Raw genomic sequence first — 15608 nt, 5'->3', positions numbered from 1 at the left:
CTGGCCTACTACTACTGCAATATATGATGTGTACAGCACATCCGGTGATGTACACACAAGCCCAGACACCGCCTACGGGTGACACCCACTATACACTCGTCGCATACAAGTCTGGCGGACGACAACTACGCACCACTGGCCGACATGAAGCCTCTCAGCCTTCAATGGTGTGCGTGGCTACTACCACTACAATACAGTATAGTACTAAAACTATACAAAAGATGGTGGGGGCACACAGCCGCCCACCAAACCCCACTGGTGACCACGGCCACCAACAAACAAACAGGACGAGACAATGCCGCGTCTCTCCCACGCGTTGCCGCCACAATACAGGACGGACGCAAACCAGAAGTGCAGCCAAACCAACTACACCTCTCCTAAAGCGACAAGCCCGTTGCTCTAGCAGTCACGGTCTACCCAGTAGCAAGCCAGCTACTCAAGGGAGGGCACAACTCCCAGACCGATGACTAGTGAGTAACAAGCGAAGCCCAGCAACACGAATCTCCCTAGCACTGTGCCAGACCGACGAGAGTGCGTGTCTATCTCTGCTGAAGGCTAACTGGTTACTGAGTCCCGCTCGCAACGAGAAGCAGGGAGAGGGAGGCGGGTTGTCTGCTCAACAGAACAGCCAGAGGGGCCCGCGATGGGTGGCCATAGGCTTCACATATAATGAAATAATAAATTAAAGGGATTAAGAATGCCCATCACAATATATATATATATATATATATATATATATATATATATATATATATATATATATATATATATATATATATATATATATATATATATATATATATATATATATATATATATATATATATATATATATATATATATATATATATATATATATATATATATATATATATATATATATATATATATATATATATATATATATATATATATATATATATATATATATATATATATATATATATATATATATATATATATATATATATATATATATATATATATATATATATATATATATATATATATATATATATATATATATATATATATATATATATATATATATATATATATATATATATATATATATATATATATATATATATCTTTCATATTCCACTTCCTATTATATTATTGAGAACGTTTATCTGTTTTCAGCTCTGTTAGGTCCACATTTAGAGATGTCTCTTGTTCATAAGCAGAAACAATGGTAAAATTGGGGAGTAGTATGGTGGTGTACATTCCACTTCCTTCATGTCGCCCTATACCTATTACCGCAATCTGTTCTCATGGTATACATGATAGACAGGTAATCCAGAAAAGGTTTTTGAGTTTTTTATCACATTTATCTCATGCATTTTATAATTCTGTCCATAATTTTCCAAGTTTATTCTAGAACTAGCGAAAAACGTCTTTACTGATAGAAAGTGTCAAAATCTCTGAACATTAAATTTGCGATGTCTGGTACATTGCTAAAAAATATCTGTTCATTTTACTTTTTTTTCTCTCCTAAACTTAACCCTGATGGTGCCGTTATCTTCTCATTTATCATCACTAAAGCCTTTATTCAAACTTTGCTGTAGACTACGCCCTGGATGATTTATTGTTTGTATCCCCCCTTCCCCTCTGTCCGACTATTTATTTATTTATTTCATGCAAGAGGGGAAACTGGCCAAGGGTAATGAAAATAATGTAAAAAATAAGGCGGTCTCTAAACAAGCAAAGAAAAAAGGCACTCCTTTGTTGATTTAGGAGATTGCTGATTAAGGTGAACTTGTTGATTAAAGGCAAGTGCACTAATGTTAATTGATTCAAAAATACAATTCCATCATCTATCAAGTCGACATATTCGTACAGATATTAATCTCAACTGTCCCCTTCTGTGTATATTGGGCATCATTGAGTTGTCTTTTGTTTAATCTAAATTGAAACTTTATTCTCATCTCTAACCAAAACATCGTCAGTTTTTCTCAACACCCTACTGTACAATGGACTTTTCCGTCCATGTTATAGTATATGCTTCACATGTACTATGTTAACATTACATTCATACCGAGCTATACAGGGTGAAATCAAAAGTATTTCGTGTTATGACCTCTTTTTTTTAACTGACTGTTGCCAGCTCTTTTCTCATCTCCGCAATGTTGCAGAAAATAGAGACTACTATTTTCAAGTTAACTCCTTTTTAGATCTTGTTTTCCGCATGCCTCCCATCTTACAGCCTCAACACTCAAGTCTTTCTTCTTTCTCTCATCCCTATTATGTCCACTTCTTTATGCAACTATTTGCCAGTTTTCTCAATTAATCATTTATTTCTGCCTGGTTTTGTTTATCATCCTTTCTATAACATGAGCTGTTTCAAGAGGTAGGTTACAAGACACACACTTCATCATTTGATTTTGCTACACAAGATAGGTATGAAAACTGGCATAAGTGGACCACTTCTACTACTGAATAATGTTATTGGCTAGTAGCCATCCTTCGTATAAAAATAATGACATTTGCTTTCTTACCTGTCCAACAGTCCCATTAGAACTATATTAGGCCCACAGCCAAGAGGTGATCCTGTGCCTCCTGTGTTAGCGGAGAAGGCGACGGAAAGGAAGAGCATTTGTTTCAAGGAGAGACATTCCATTTTTACCGCTTCGAGTCTTTCTGCTTCCTTTCTAGTTTGTCCTTCTGTTCCAGGGTCACCCTTCGTCCTCGTAACAGTAACTTCAATTACTTGTACTTGCTCAATTTCACTTTCTTCATTTGTCTCCTCACTGCAAGATTTTTACACTAAAAACTTACATCTATAGTATATTCAAGCAACTTAGATATATAACAAAAAATAGTTTTTTTTTCTTCGGTAATTGGATGCTAAAGATTTATAATTTTGGTAAACCTTTAAAAAATTCCAACAGATGAAAAAAAATTCTGATGACATGTGACTAATTTTCTCAAAACTTTTGTGCAAAAAACACGTAAAAGTAATGTATAAGTCTTTAAACAAAAAGGTTAGTCATAAAGTGAGTCTGAGAAAAAAATAGATATGACCAAACACTGGAAATTATATATATATATATATATATATATATATATATATATATATATATATATATATATATATATATATATATATATACTTGATTCAGTGTATGTCCGCCAAAGCATAAATCGTAATGAGTCAATTAAGAAAAGTCGCATTATAAATACCATGTCTATTGAATTTAGTCCTGAAATAATCATCTACCAAACCTACCTAATCCACAAAATTCTAAAGAGGGTTTATTTTTTTTAATTTCATAATCAGTTTCCAAGGAAAAAAAAAATAACCCACATAAGCTGTAAAACGTGAATTTGAGAGGATAGAAGCAAAAGAACATAAAAGACAAGGAACAAAGAGATATGACATGGGTATGAAACTATGGAATAACAGTCAGCTGGATGGATGATCAATCAATTCTTCAGATGATGTCCTGAGTTTATACAGAATTTTGAGGTCCTCTTCTCTAAAAGCATGCTCTAACTCTCTTGAATGATATCTTATAACTGAAAAACTTCGTTTTGAAATCTGTCTGCCTGTCCTAAATGACCCTTGTGCTGACACATACGTAATTTTAAGTTTCGGCTTGTTGAACTTATGTACAAAGTTTTACAACCGGGAGAACGGAAACCATATAAACTATGATAGAGCTCAAGGGGTCAGGTACCCTATTTTTGTAACTAAACAAAGATCCGATAATATTTGAATTATGAAAAATAAAATCTAAATGTTGAATCTGTAAGATATTTGTGTAGCAGAGCCGTTAATTTCTCGCTAATAAGATAAGTGATATGATCCTGCATGGAAAGATAATTTATGGTACTTGATTTGTTTATCCTTAATTCTCTTGAATGTTTTGTTAAACTTGTTGCACAAAACTGTTCTACTTGTTTCTTAAATAATGGTAATGGATATCCAATGCATGTAAAATATTCTTTCAACCTATTGACCTCTTTATTAAAATTAATCCAAGATTTATATATACAGTAAAGTTTTTACTGTTGTTACGCGGGAAGGTCTCGAAGACTACGTAGACAAGACTAGACGGGAGTTGCTTCACCTGGAGGAGTAGGGTCGGGCGATAGTGTCGCAGCCTGCTCAAGTGGGAGGAGCCTAATATAGTCTTATTTTGTATACTTTAATCTTCTATTGTATATCGTATTATTATGGGTCTTATGTATGACTAAGGTAACTGAGAAGGTTCTGTAATGTAGTAGAATTATCTAGATGTAATAGATATTGTATAAAAGGAGGACGCAGTCAACACGAGTCAGTCAGAATATATGTCTCAGGAGTACTAAGAAATAGTCAGTGAGCAATGAGTTAGTGAGATGTGTGATGAGTTCAGAGTAAGTGTTGGACTCGTTACTATTATATGGACTTGGACAAGGAATAAAACTCCATAAATTCTACGCAGCGTATCCTCCACGGTTTGTCACCAGTCTCTCAGTGACGACATTGCAGTAAATGAGCCCAAGTAAGGAATACAGTTCGACGTGCCCAGGTCATCGTAAGACTGGTGTCAGGTTTTTGTGGCGACACGGTAGTGTTAAGAAGCACGGTAAGTGAGTCACACTTATAGTTGGTGCGTCACAACAGTTGGTGTGTTTGATTATGACACACACACACACACACACACGTATACTTGGCTTACGTAACATTGGTGTCAGGAGTCGGCATTTTCGTTACTATGGAGACTCGCAGTCAAGCAACCATGAAAAAAGTCACAGCAGGACTTTTGAAACGATGATATTACAATTCAAAGAACTAAAGAAACAATCATAGACGATAAAGCAAGAAATGATGGAACTATTATAAATGACAAAGTAAGAAATAAAAGAACATAGAGAACAGCAGAAGAATTATGGACGAGACTACAGGAACAGTTTCAAGGCATACGACAGCAAAAACAAGTCACAGCGCCAAGGACTGAAAGAAGTGGCTACAAAAATGGGTCAACGGCAGACAAGTGGAGGAAGAACCGGCAAGAATGAAGAAAAAACAGGCAAGATTTAGACACCAGCTGGATGACGTACAGGAAATGATCCTCAAGGCATAAGAGAAGGTTCACCAGAAGGCCTGGTAGGAGGTAAAGGAGGTGGATGACAAGGTGAATGTTATAATTGACAGAGTTCAGGCAATTAAAACTGCTTGATTGAAAACAAGCTACCAGTGCCAATGGAAGACATTTGTCCCTCAGTTGATTGTGTTAAGCGCAGTGGAAGTAATATGTGTCCAAGTATACCTGAGTTTAGCCGTACCAGAAGTGTTGTCAGTGCCCGTGCCAGTGCCAAAGGTCATGTGTAGATGGTAGTTAGGAAGAAGTCTCAGGAGTTTGACGGTAAGGTTTCCTTGGAAGCCTATAGAGCACAGTTTGAGATGCTGGCAGGTCGAAATGGATGGGATGATGATGATGATGATGATGATGATATATATATATATATATATATATATATATATATATATATATATATATATATATATATATATATATATATATATATATATATATATATATATACACACACACACACACATATATATATATATATATATATATATATATATATATATATATATATATATATATATATATATATATATATATATATATATATATATATATATATATATATATAGTGTAGTGGATAAGACGGTGAGCATGGGATCGGGCAGACGTCCACACGTAGGTTCAAATCCCACCACATACCGCCTTGAAGCTATGCCATTTGTCGAGTTGTTTAAAGTTACTTACATGTCACCATGATACCCAGGTTCTAGTTATTTACACCAAAGATGCGCTTGGGTGGTGATATGGGCCCTTATATGGGTACCAATATAAAAAAAATTGCCTGCCCCACTAATTGGCATCCCACATGTACTGTTCAAGTATGTCTACAGGTGCTATAGGCCATAACATAAAGAAAGAGAGAGAGAGAGAGAGAGAGAGAGAGAGAGAGAGAGAGAGAGAGGATGGATGGATTTTATCATAAGGCGCCGCAACATCGGTGGTCATTTGGCGCCTCTACAATAACGTAAAATGACAAAATTGTTGATAAAAACAACAAATATCAGTTAAAACCAATACAATAGCTAAAAAACTAAAAATACAATAAAACTAAAAACAAAAATACATATAATGAAATAAAATAATACTCACACCTTTGGGAGAAGACCCGCTTCTCCCAAAAATTTAAAAACGTCATGGCCTTGGGCCAGGCACACTGGTCCAAGGACCTTTGAGAGATAATAGACACCGCTATCTCTACCGCGACAGCGGTAGAGGTAGCGGTGTCTTAAATCAGTCAAACTGGGGCACTCCTCTAGTAGGTGCCGCACCATAAGCGGCACCAAGCAGTCATCACAGTAAGGTTGAGGGTCCCTGGTCAGTAGGTACCTTTGTGTAAGGTACGTGTGACCTATACGAAGTAGCGCCAATAAAGTCTGTGCACGGCGATCCCGGACATGGGTGTAAGTCCACTGAAGGAGTGTGGAAGTAGTAATCTCTCCCATTTTCGGGGTTGCGATCCCCGTTAGCCATCTCCTCTGCCATATTGCAGCAATCGCCACACGAATTGCATGAAATACATCTCGAAACGGAACAGGAGAGGGTGATGGAGCGCGACTTGCTGCTTCTTTAGCGAGGCGGTCTGCATGTTCATTCCTTGGAACACCTATGTGACCAGGGACCCAACAGAACCCAAAACGATATCCTCGTTTGGTAAGAAGATATAGCCACTCCAGGGCTGATAAAACCAAAGGGTTAAGGGAGACTGTGCAAAAGAGAGCAGTAAGGAACAGTAAGAGCACTGCGACAGTCACTAAAAATTGTAAAAGACGAAACCGGGAGAGTAAATATAATCTGTAAAGCTAGGACTATGGCAGACAGCTGCGCAGTAAAGACGGAGGCTACCGAAGGAAGGCTGCCAGACCGATAAAAAGAGGGGAAAACCACACTAAACCCAACGCCTGCGTCGGATTTGGAACCATCAGTAAAAACGGGGATGTCATCAGAATGGATAAAAAAGTGTTCTAAAACCGGTGTGGGACAGAGCTGGCAGAAAATCCTTCTTGCCATCCATGGCAGGAGGGCATATTGAAACAACCAGAAGCTACCAAGAACCAACTCGTGGGAGTCGGAAGGAGTAGACAGGAGTGGGGTCAATGGACAAATCCAACATGAGGTTTGCCACTCGAAAGCCAAAAAGTTTAGGTAGACTCGGTCGAGTGACATACGCCTGCGAACGCGAGTCCCGCAACATTGACAGACAAGGGACAGAATCAGGAAGACGGTGGGTGTGAAACCAACACCGGAGCATCGAAGACTGGCGCAGGAGGTCGAGCGGCCAGAAACCAGCATCCACTATTGGAGATGTCCAAAATGCACCTGTAGCCAAGCGGACCCCAGCATGATGCACGGGGTCAAGCGTGCGTAGTCGTGCATCCGTTGCGGATGACGAAAACCGTTTTTACCAACTACTGTTGAATGGAATGTCGTTGACACAGCAGTCCTGCTCAGTACGAGCTGTGAAACGGCAGGTCCGGACATATGGTTCCGCTCATTTGGCCGATCGGCCAGTGGAGCGAGGTTACGTCCGTGGATTATGCCTGAAAGCCTCTAAGGCAGAATCCCGGCTGGATGACCAACGATATCGTGTACGGCCTGCATTGGGATGGTCACCATTGAGTTGATCGAGAGATTTAATCCCCCGCACTTGTGCGGAGGCCGAAAAATATGGACCCTTGCAAAAAGGGGAACAATTCGGGACTTTGTTAAAGACATCCGTAAGAGGGGTGTGGGCATTATTGGAAGACACATAAGCTTTCCAAGAGGCTCTTTGTGCCTCTTTCAAAACGCGGCAGGCCCGAGCTCGGCAGCGCCGAAAAGCTTCCAGGCACTGCGGTTCCCCACAATGTCGCAGGAGACGAGAGAAAGCCGCCCGTTTCTCTTGCACAACTTTAGTGCATGCTGCGTTCCACCAAGGAAAGGGACGCTTAGTAAAGCGACTTGACGTCCTAGGGATTTTCTGAAGCGCTACTAAAATAAAAAAATCGGTAAAATAATCAACAGCCTCAGCACAAGTAGAAAAGTCAGCAAGCGGACGGATAAAAGAGCTAAGGTCTGTGAATCGAGGCCAATCTGCCTTGTCTAAAACCCAGCGTGGGGCCGGGACTGTGGCTCATAGTTCACAGATTGTAATAAAATCAGAAAGTGGTCACTACCGTGTAAATCCGGTAGGACCCGCCAATTAAAATCAAGGAAAGAATTAGATGTACACAGAGAAAGATCGATAGCTGTAAAAGTCCCAGTAGGACTGTGGAAATGTGTGACATCCCAGAATTTAAAACCTCAATCCCTCATCCTCAATAAAAGAACCAATTAAAACCCCACGAGGATTACTAGCACCTTCATCCCACAATGGGTGACGGCCGTTAAAATCTCCCAACAAGAGAAAAGGTGGGGTCAGCTGACGCACCAGGCCGTCAAGCTCACCCCTGGAGACAGAAAGCCGAGGAGGAGATATATACTGCAAATTGTGTAGGATCGCCCCATAAAAACCTTAACTGCAACCACCTGAAGGGGAGAGTTAAGTTGTAAAGGGACAACAGGTATATCCTGACGGACTAGAGTAGCTGTACCACCGTGGTGGCCCTGGTCAGGGAAAGGAGTGCTAAAAAAGGCACGATAGCCAGGAGGACTAGAATAAGTACTATCACCAAGCATAGTCTCTTGTAGAGCTACACAGGCTGGAGAGAACTCCGACAGTAAAGCTCGGAGTTCCACCCACGAGGCGCGAATTCCTCTAGTTTCACTGTAGAAGCTTGAAGATGACTATTTGGGTGCAGTGGACGGGCGAGCCTTTTGAGGCTGGCCGTGACTGAGCTGACAAAAAATAATGAAACGACGAGAAGACACCGGGAGTTGTGATGTGCTGGGTCGTTGGACCGCTGCTTTTCGGCCTACCGGTGAGTGATGCGAACCATCATCACTCCTACCAGTCCTCGGAGGACGAGGGTCAGGCTGGACTCCAATTTTTGACACAGCGGGTCTACGAGGGACGCCTGTGACAATATCATCGGACGTCTCCATGTTAAGACCGTCCTCATCACAAGAAGCCCGATCTGAGACGGAGGGCGTCATAGAAGGCTGGACAGAAACTACTGGAGCTACCATTGCAGAGCTGTCCCTAGAGGACTCCCGATCATGTGCACCGGGAGAAACCTTAGATTGCTTAGGCTGAGCAAAATCTATCGACTCCGCAGAGCCAAGGTGCCGTTTGGTCATGCCCTTCAAAGGCTTAGGCGACACAGGAGGCAAATGGACATCCACTATATGGGTTAGTTTGGTCAAGTCCGTATTATTCTCGTCGCTTCTTGCAGGTGACTCAACTGAGTCGTCGGACAAAAGGGCAAACCTATTGGCCAAATGAACAGGACCACCCGCCCCAACAGAGCGAGAGGTAGCAGGAGTTGTCTTCGGACCGGCAGACTCAGCTGAAGAGCGAGCGGTCAATGAAGCATAGGATGTCGCACCAGTACCATCCTTCTGGCGGTACAGGAGTTCACGGCAGGCACTACCAAGGCTAATGAATTGGCTGTTAGCAAGCTGTAAAATATCCTGCTACAGGCGATACCTGTGGTATTGCCTGGAACGTACCTGGTGAGCATCACGGCAATGGAAACAGTAAGCAGTAGCATTACAATTCTCCTCAGAATGTGAATCTAGTGCCGAGCAATTACCACATCAAGAAGCTTCCTTACAGGAGCTTTTGCCGTGGCCGTACCCATAGCAAGAGAAACACTGAAGAGGGCGAGAAACAAAGCGCCTCACCCTAAGGTTGATAGGACCGATATGAACACGGTCTGGGAAGGTGGAACCAAAGATTATGAGAAGGATCATGTTGGTAGAATTCTTCATCTTTGTCACCTTCTGGACTGAATTAGGACACATACCCAGTATTTCCTCTTCAGGAAATTCGTAAAGATCCTGATTGTACACACAGCCTTTACTGTAATTAAAGGTGGGATGTGCCTTAATAGTCTCAAACATGCTGTTAAAAGGACATGGTAGATGTTGCAACATCCTTGCCTGCGTGATATCTTTCGCTCGCACTAGCACACCCTTACCATATTTCTTGAGGTTTCCCTCAGGAATTGTGCCGATCTCTTTAGACAAGTACCGGGAGGCATGGATAAAATTCCCACCCCCATTTCCCTCCCAGATGGGAACCGCCTTGTCGTGGTGAAAGGGCTTGCGTGCTCCTGTGACCTGGCGAGCTAGGCTAGAGGGGGCTTAGGCCCCTGCTCTGCCCTTTCGAGGGGGAGAGGGCTACCCATGCTAGTAAGGTCGCCAGTGAGGGGCCAGACTAAATGGTTCCTACGTAGGCTGCCAGTGGACCAGCGGAGCCACCCGCTGGAGGGATCGCCCAATAGGGGCCGTCCTGTGCTGGATGGTTGGGTGTCCAGGCTGGGATGCTTTGGGAGGGGGGTCTCAGCTCTGTCGTGGAAAAACATTCGTATCATGTGGGGCCATTTTTTAAAACGACTGGTCCGCATGGGGACGAGGTACCCCGTCCACGGCAGCCAGCGCTCCCTCCCATTGTAGTCCCAGTAGGTGGTTTCCTTGCCCTGGAGCCATTTTTGTGTAACTTTATATATGGAAACACAAAAACTGTCAGGTTCTCGTGAGGTGGCTGACCTGGCCCGAGACGTCATCTTCAGGTCTGAGTGGGAAGGAGGATTCCCTCCACAAGGGCCTCCCAGCAGTCTCCTGTTCTGGGAGTTCTTCTGAGGACGTATTTCTGCTGCATATGACTCCCTTGTGATGGTAAATGTTAACCCATCATTTTCTTATCACGCCTTGCACTCACTTCTCAAGGTGTATGGCACGGTTCTTCGCATTCGACTTGTTTATGATAAGGACTTTCCTTCTAACCGCTGCTATGTAAATTTTCTGTCATGTGATGAAGCCCGTTTGGCAGTATGAACATGTAGCATCTCTGCCCTTGCTGGCTCTGGCTTTAAGACAGAACTTCTCCTCGCAATATTTCGGACAGTGACACGGACTACATCCCAAATCTTTTGACAACCATTCAGAGAATTTAGTTCCTGAAGTCCGCCAGATCCCGCCTCCACGTTGGTTTGTGGCGTACTATAGAAATGGGCGTGGAATTTCATCCATGCCTCCCGGTACTTGCCAAAGAAATCGGCACGATTCCTGAGGGAAATCTGAAGAAATATGGGAAGGGGTGCTCGTGCGAGCTAAAGATATTACGCAAGCGAGGATGTTGCAACATCTCCCATGCCCTACTGACAGCATGTTTGAGACTATTAAGGCTCATCCCACCTTTAATTATAGTAAAGGTGTGTGTACAGTCAGGATCTCTATGAATTTCCTGAGGAGGAAATACTGGCAATGTGTCCTAACTCAGTCCAAAAGGTGACTAAGATGAGGAATTCCTCCAACATGGTCCTTCTCACCTTTTTGGTTCCACCCTTCCTGACCATGTTCATATCAGCCCTATCAATCTTAGAGTGAGGCGTTTTGTTTTCCGCCCTCTTCAGTGTTTCTCATGCTATGGGTACGGTCACGGCAAAAGCTCCTGCAAGGAAGCTTCTCGATGTGTAATTGCTCTGCTAGACTCACACTCTGAGGAGCATTGCAGTGCTGCTGCTTATTGTTTCCATTGCCGTGATGCTCACCAGGTACGTTCCAGGCAATGACCCAGGTATCGCCTGGAGCAGGACATTTTACAGCTTGCTAACAGTCAGTTTATCAGCCTTGGTAGCGCCCGCCGTGAACTCCTGTACCGCCAGAAGGATGGTACTGGTGCGACATCCTATGCTTCATTGGCCGCTCGCTCTTCAGCTGAGTCTGCCGGTCCAAAGACAACTCCTGCTACATCTCGCTCTGTTGGGACGGGTGGTCCTGTTCATTTGGCAAATAGGTTTGCCCTTTTGTCCGATGACTCGGTTGAGTCATCTCAAGAAGTGACGAGAATAATACGGACTTGACCAAAGTCACCCATATAGTAGATGTCCATTTGCCACCTGTATCTCCTAAGCCTTTGAAGGGCCTGACCAAACGGCACCGCGGCTCTGCGGAGTCGATAGATTTAGCTCAGCCTAAACAATCTAAGGTTTCTCCCGGTGCACGTGATCGTGAGTCCTCCAGGGACCGCTCTGCAATGGTAGCTCCAGTAGTTTCTGTCCAGCCTTCTGTGACGCCCTCCGTCTCAGATCGGGCTTCTTGTGATGAGGACGGTCTTAGCATGGAGACGTCCGATGATATTGTCACAGCCGTCCCTCGTGGACCACTGTATCGGAAAGTGCAGTCCTGCCTGATCCTCGTCCTCCGAGGACCGGTAGAAGTGATGATGGTTCGCATCACCCACCGATAGGCCGAAAGGCTGCGGTCCAACGACCCGGCACATCTCAACTCCCGGTGTCTTCTCGTCGTTTGATTATTTCTAGTCAGGTGAGTCACGGGCAGCCTTCAAAAGGCTCGCCCGTCCACTGCACCCAAATAGTCATCTTCAAGCTTCTACAGTGGAACTGTAGAGGCCTTCGCGCCTCGTGGGGAACTCCGAGCTTTGCTGTCGGAGTTCTCTCCAGCCTGTGTAGCTCTACAAGAGACTATGCTAGGTGATAGTACTTATTCTAGTCCTCCTGGCTATCGTGCCTTTTTAGCACTCCTTTCCTGACCAGGGCCACCACGGTGGCACAGCTATTCTAGTCCGTCAGGATATACCTGTTATCCCGTTACAACTTAACTCTCCCTTCAGGTGGTTGCTGTTAAGGTCTTTATGGGACGACTGTACACCATTTGCAGTTTATATCTCCTCCTCGGCTTCCTGTCTCCAGGGGTGAGCTTGACGGCCTGGTGCGTCAGCTGACTCCGCCTTTTCTTTGTTGGGAGATTTTAACGGCCGTCACCCATTGTGGGATGAAGGTGCTAGTAATCCTCGTGGGGTTTTAATCGGTTCTTTTATTGAGGATGAGGGATTGGAGGTTTTAAATTCTGGGGATGTTACACATTTCCACAGTCCTACTGGGACTTTTACAGCTATCAATATTTCTCTTTGTACATCTAATTCTTTCCTTGATTTTAATTGGCGGGTCCTACCGGATTTACACGGTAGTGACCACTTTCCGATTTTATTACAATCTGTGAACTCTGAGCCACAGTCCCGGCCCCACGCTGGGTTTTAGACAAGGCAGATTGGCCTCGATTCACAGACCTTAGCTCTTTTATCCGTCCGTTGGCTGACTTTTCTACTTGTGCTGAGGCTGTTGATTATTTTACCGATTTTTTATTTCAGTAGCGCTTCAGACAATCCCTAGGACGTCAGGTCGCTTTACTAAGCGTCCCGTTCCTTGGTGGAACGCAGCATGCACTAAAGCTGTGAAAGAGAAACGGGCAGCTTTCTCGTCTCCGGCGACATCGTGGGGACCCGCAGTGCCTGGAAGCTTTTCGGCGCTGCCGAGCTCGAGCCCCCGCGTTTTGAAAGAGGCACAAAGAGCCTCTTGGAAAGCTTATGTCTCTTCCATTAATGCCCGCACCCTCTTACGGATGTCTTTAACAAAGTCCGCCGAATTGCTGGGAAGTATTCTGCTCCTTCCCCACCAGTTTTGTTGTCTGCTGGGCGAACGGTGGCAGACCCTAGGACTGTCGCCGACCTCTTCGCGGAGCACTTTGCCAGTGTTTCCCAGAGGCATCCTGCAGCCCGGGCGCACGTCACCGCCAGAGAATGGAATCTCTCGGCATAAACTTTTCTTCCGCTGGAGGAGTCTTATAATGTCCCTTTCTCTGCTTCCGAGTTGCGGACTGCTTTGTCCCAGTGTCATGACTCTTCTCCTGGGCCAGATGATATTCCTTATGCCTTCTTGCGCCACATGTCTGACAGTGCTTTTAACTTTTATTAAATCTTTATAATATGATTTGGCATACCGGTGACTTTCCATCTTCTTGGGCTGTGGCAGTGGTTCTCCCATTTCCGAAGCCTGGGAAAGATAATCTCCAGGCTACGAACTACCGTCCTATATCTTTGACGTCTTGTATTTGTAAAGTGTTAGAAAAGATGGTAAATGTAAGACTCATGTGGTACTTGGAGAGGGGGAAGTACTTGTCATCGGTACAGTACGGCTTCCGAAAGATGAGGTCTACTACTGATGCTCTTTTATCCCTAGAGTCTTCTATTTGTGAGGCCTTCGCTAATCACCACCATCAAGTTACTGTATTTTTGACCTGGAGAAGGCCTACGACACAGCTTGGTGTCATGGCATTTTAGAGTCTTTGTTTAATTTTGGCCTTCGTGGCCACCTTCCTATTTTTATCCAGCAGTTTTTATCCAGACGTCTTTTACGGGTTCGAGTGGGAGTGTTCTCTCCGATGCTACTGCTTTAAATGACGGTGTCCCACAGGAAGTATTCTTAGTGTTACGCTATTCGCAGTTGCAATAAATGGTGTTATAGATACTCTACCGGATGGCATTCACAGCTCTTTATATGTGGACGACTTGTGCATCTCTTTTGCTGCTGCTAGGATGTCACTGATTGAGCAAGCTCCAACTGGCGATCAATAGGGTGTCCAGTTGGGCCAACATGAACGGTTTTCGATTCTCCACCTCAAAGACCGTGTCTATGCATTTTGTCGCAACCGTGGTGTCCATCCAGACCCGGATTTATACGCCAATAGACGCCTCTCATGCGTGGAGGCGACTCGATATCTTGGCCTTTGTTTGACAACCGTCTCACCTGGGTTCCCCATTTCCGTTCTCTTAAAGCGTCTTGTCGGCAGGCACTATCCCTTCTTCGGGTTTTAAGTCACACCTCTTGGGGTGCGGACAGGGACACGTTGCTGCTGCTTCACCGTACACTCATACTTCCAAGCTGGAATACGGCTGTGAGATCTACTCATCCGCAACGGATGCACGACTACGCACGCTTGACCCCGTGCATCATGCTGGGGTCCGCTTGGCTACAGGTGCATTTCGGACATCTCCAATACCTAGCCTTCTAGTGGATGCTGGTTTCTGGCCGCTCGACCTCCGGCGCCAGTCTTCGATGCTCCGGTGTTGGTTTCGCACCCACCGTCTTCCCGATTCTGTCCCTTGTCTGTCAATGTTACGGGGCTTGCGTTCGCAGGCGTATGTCACTCGACCGAGTCTCCTAAACCTTTTGGCCTTCGAGTGGCAAACCTCATGATGAATTTGTCCATCGACCCCACTCCTGTCTACTCTTTCCGGCTCCCACGAGTTGGTTACTGGCAGCTTCCGGTTGTTTCATTATGCCCTCCTGCCATGGATGGCAAGAAGGATTTTCTGCCAGCTCTGTCCCACACACGGTTTTAGAACACTTTTTATCCATTCTGATGATATCCCTGTTTTTACTGATGGTTCCAAATCCGACGCAGGCGTTGGGTTTAGTGTGGTTTTCCTCTTTTTATCGGTCTGGCAGCTTTCCTTCGGTAGCCTTCGTCTTTACTGCAGAGCTGTCTGCCATAGTCCTAGCTTTACAGATTATTTTTACTCTCCCGGTTTCGTCTTTTACAATTTTTAGTGACTGTCGCAGTGCTCTTACTGCTCTCTTTTCC

The 15608-nt window shown here is 44.1% G+C and overlaps 1 protein-coding gene across 1 annotated transcript in view; it reads right to left on the bottom strand.

Annotated features, from left to right (window-relative positions):
• The window catches only part of LOC123508301 (solute carrier family 13 member 2-like), a 20655-nt gene extending 17897 nt beyond the window's left edge, over positions 1-2758 (bottom strand). The window contains exon 1 of the mRNA XM_045261891.1: positions 2499-2758. Within this exon, the coding sequence (XP_045117826.1) occupies positions 2499-2620 (122 nt within the window). The 5' untranslated portion in view covers positions 2621-2758. The remainder of the gene's footprint in view (positions 1-2498) is intronic.
• Between the last annotated feature and the right edge of the window lie 12850 nt (positions 2759-15608).

Source organism: Portunus trituberculatus, chromosome 3 (assembly GCF_017591435.1).
Source record: "Portunus trituberculatus isolate SZX2019 chromosome 3, ASM1759143v1, whole genome shotgun sequence".
Taxonomy (NCBI): Eukaryota; Metazoa; Arthropoda; class Malacostraca; order Decapoda; family Portunidae; genus Portunus; species Portunus trituberculatus.
The sequence above is the reverse complement of the archived record's forward strand: the minus strand, read 5'-3'. Positions and strand labels throughout refer to the sequence as shown.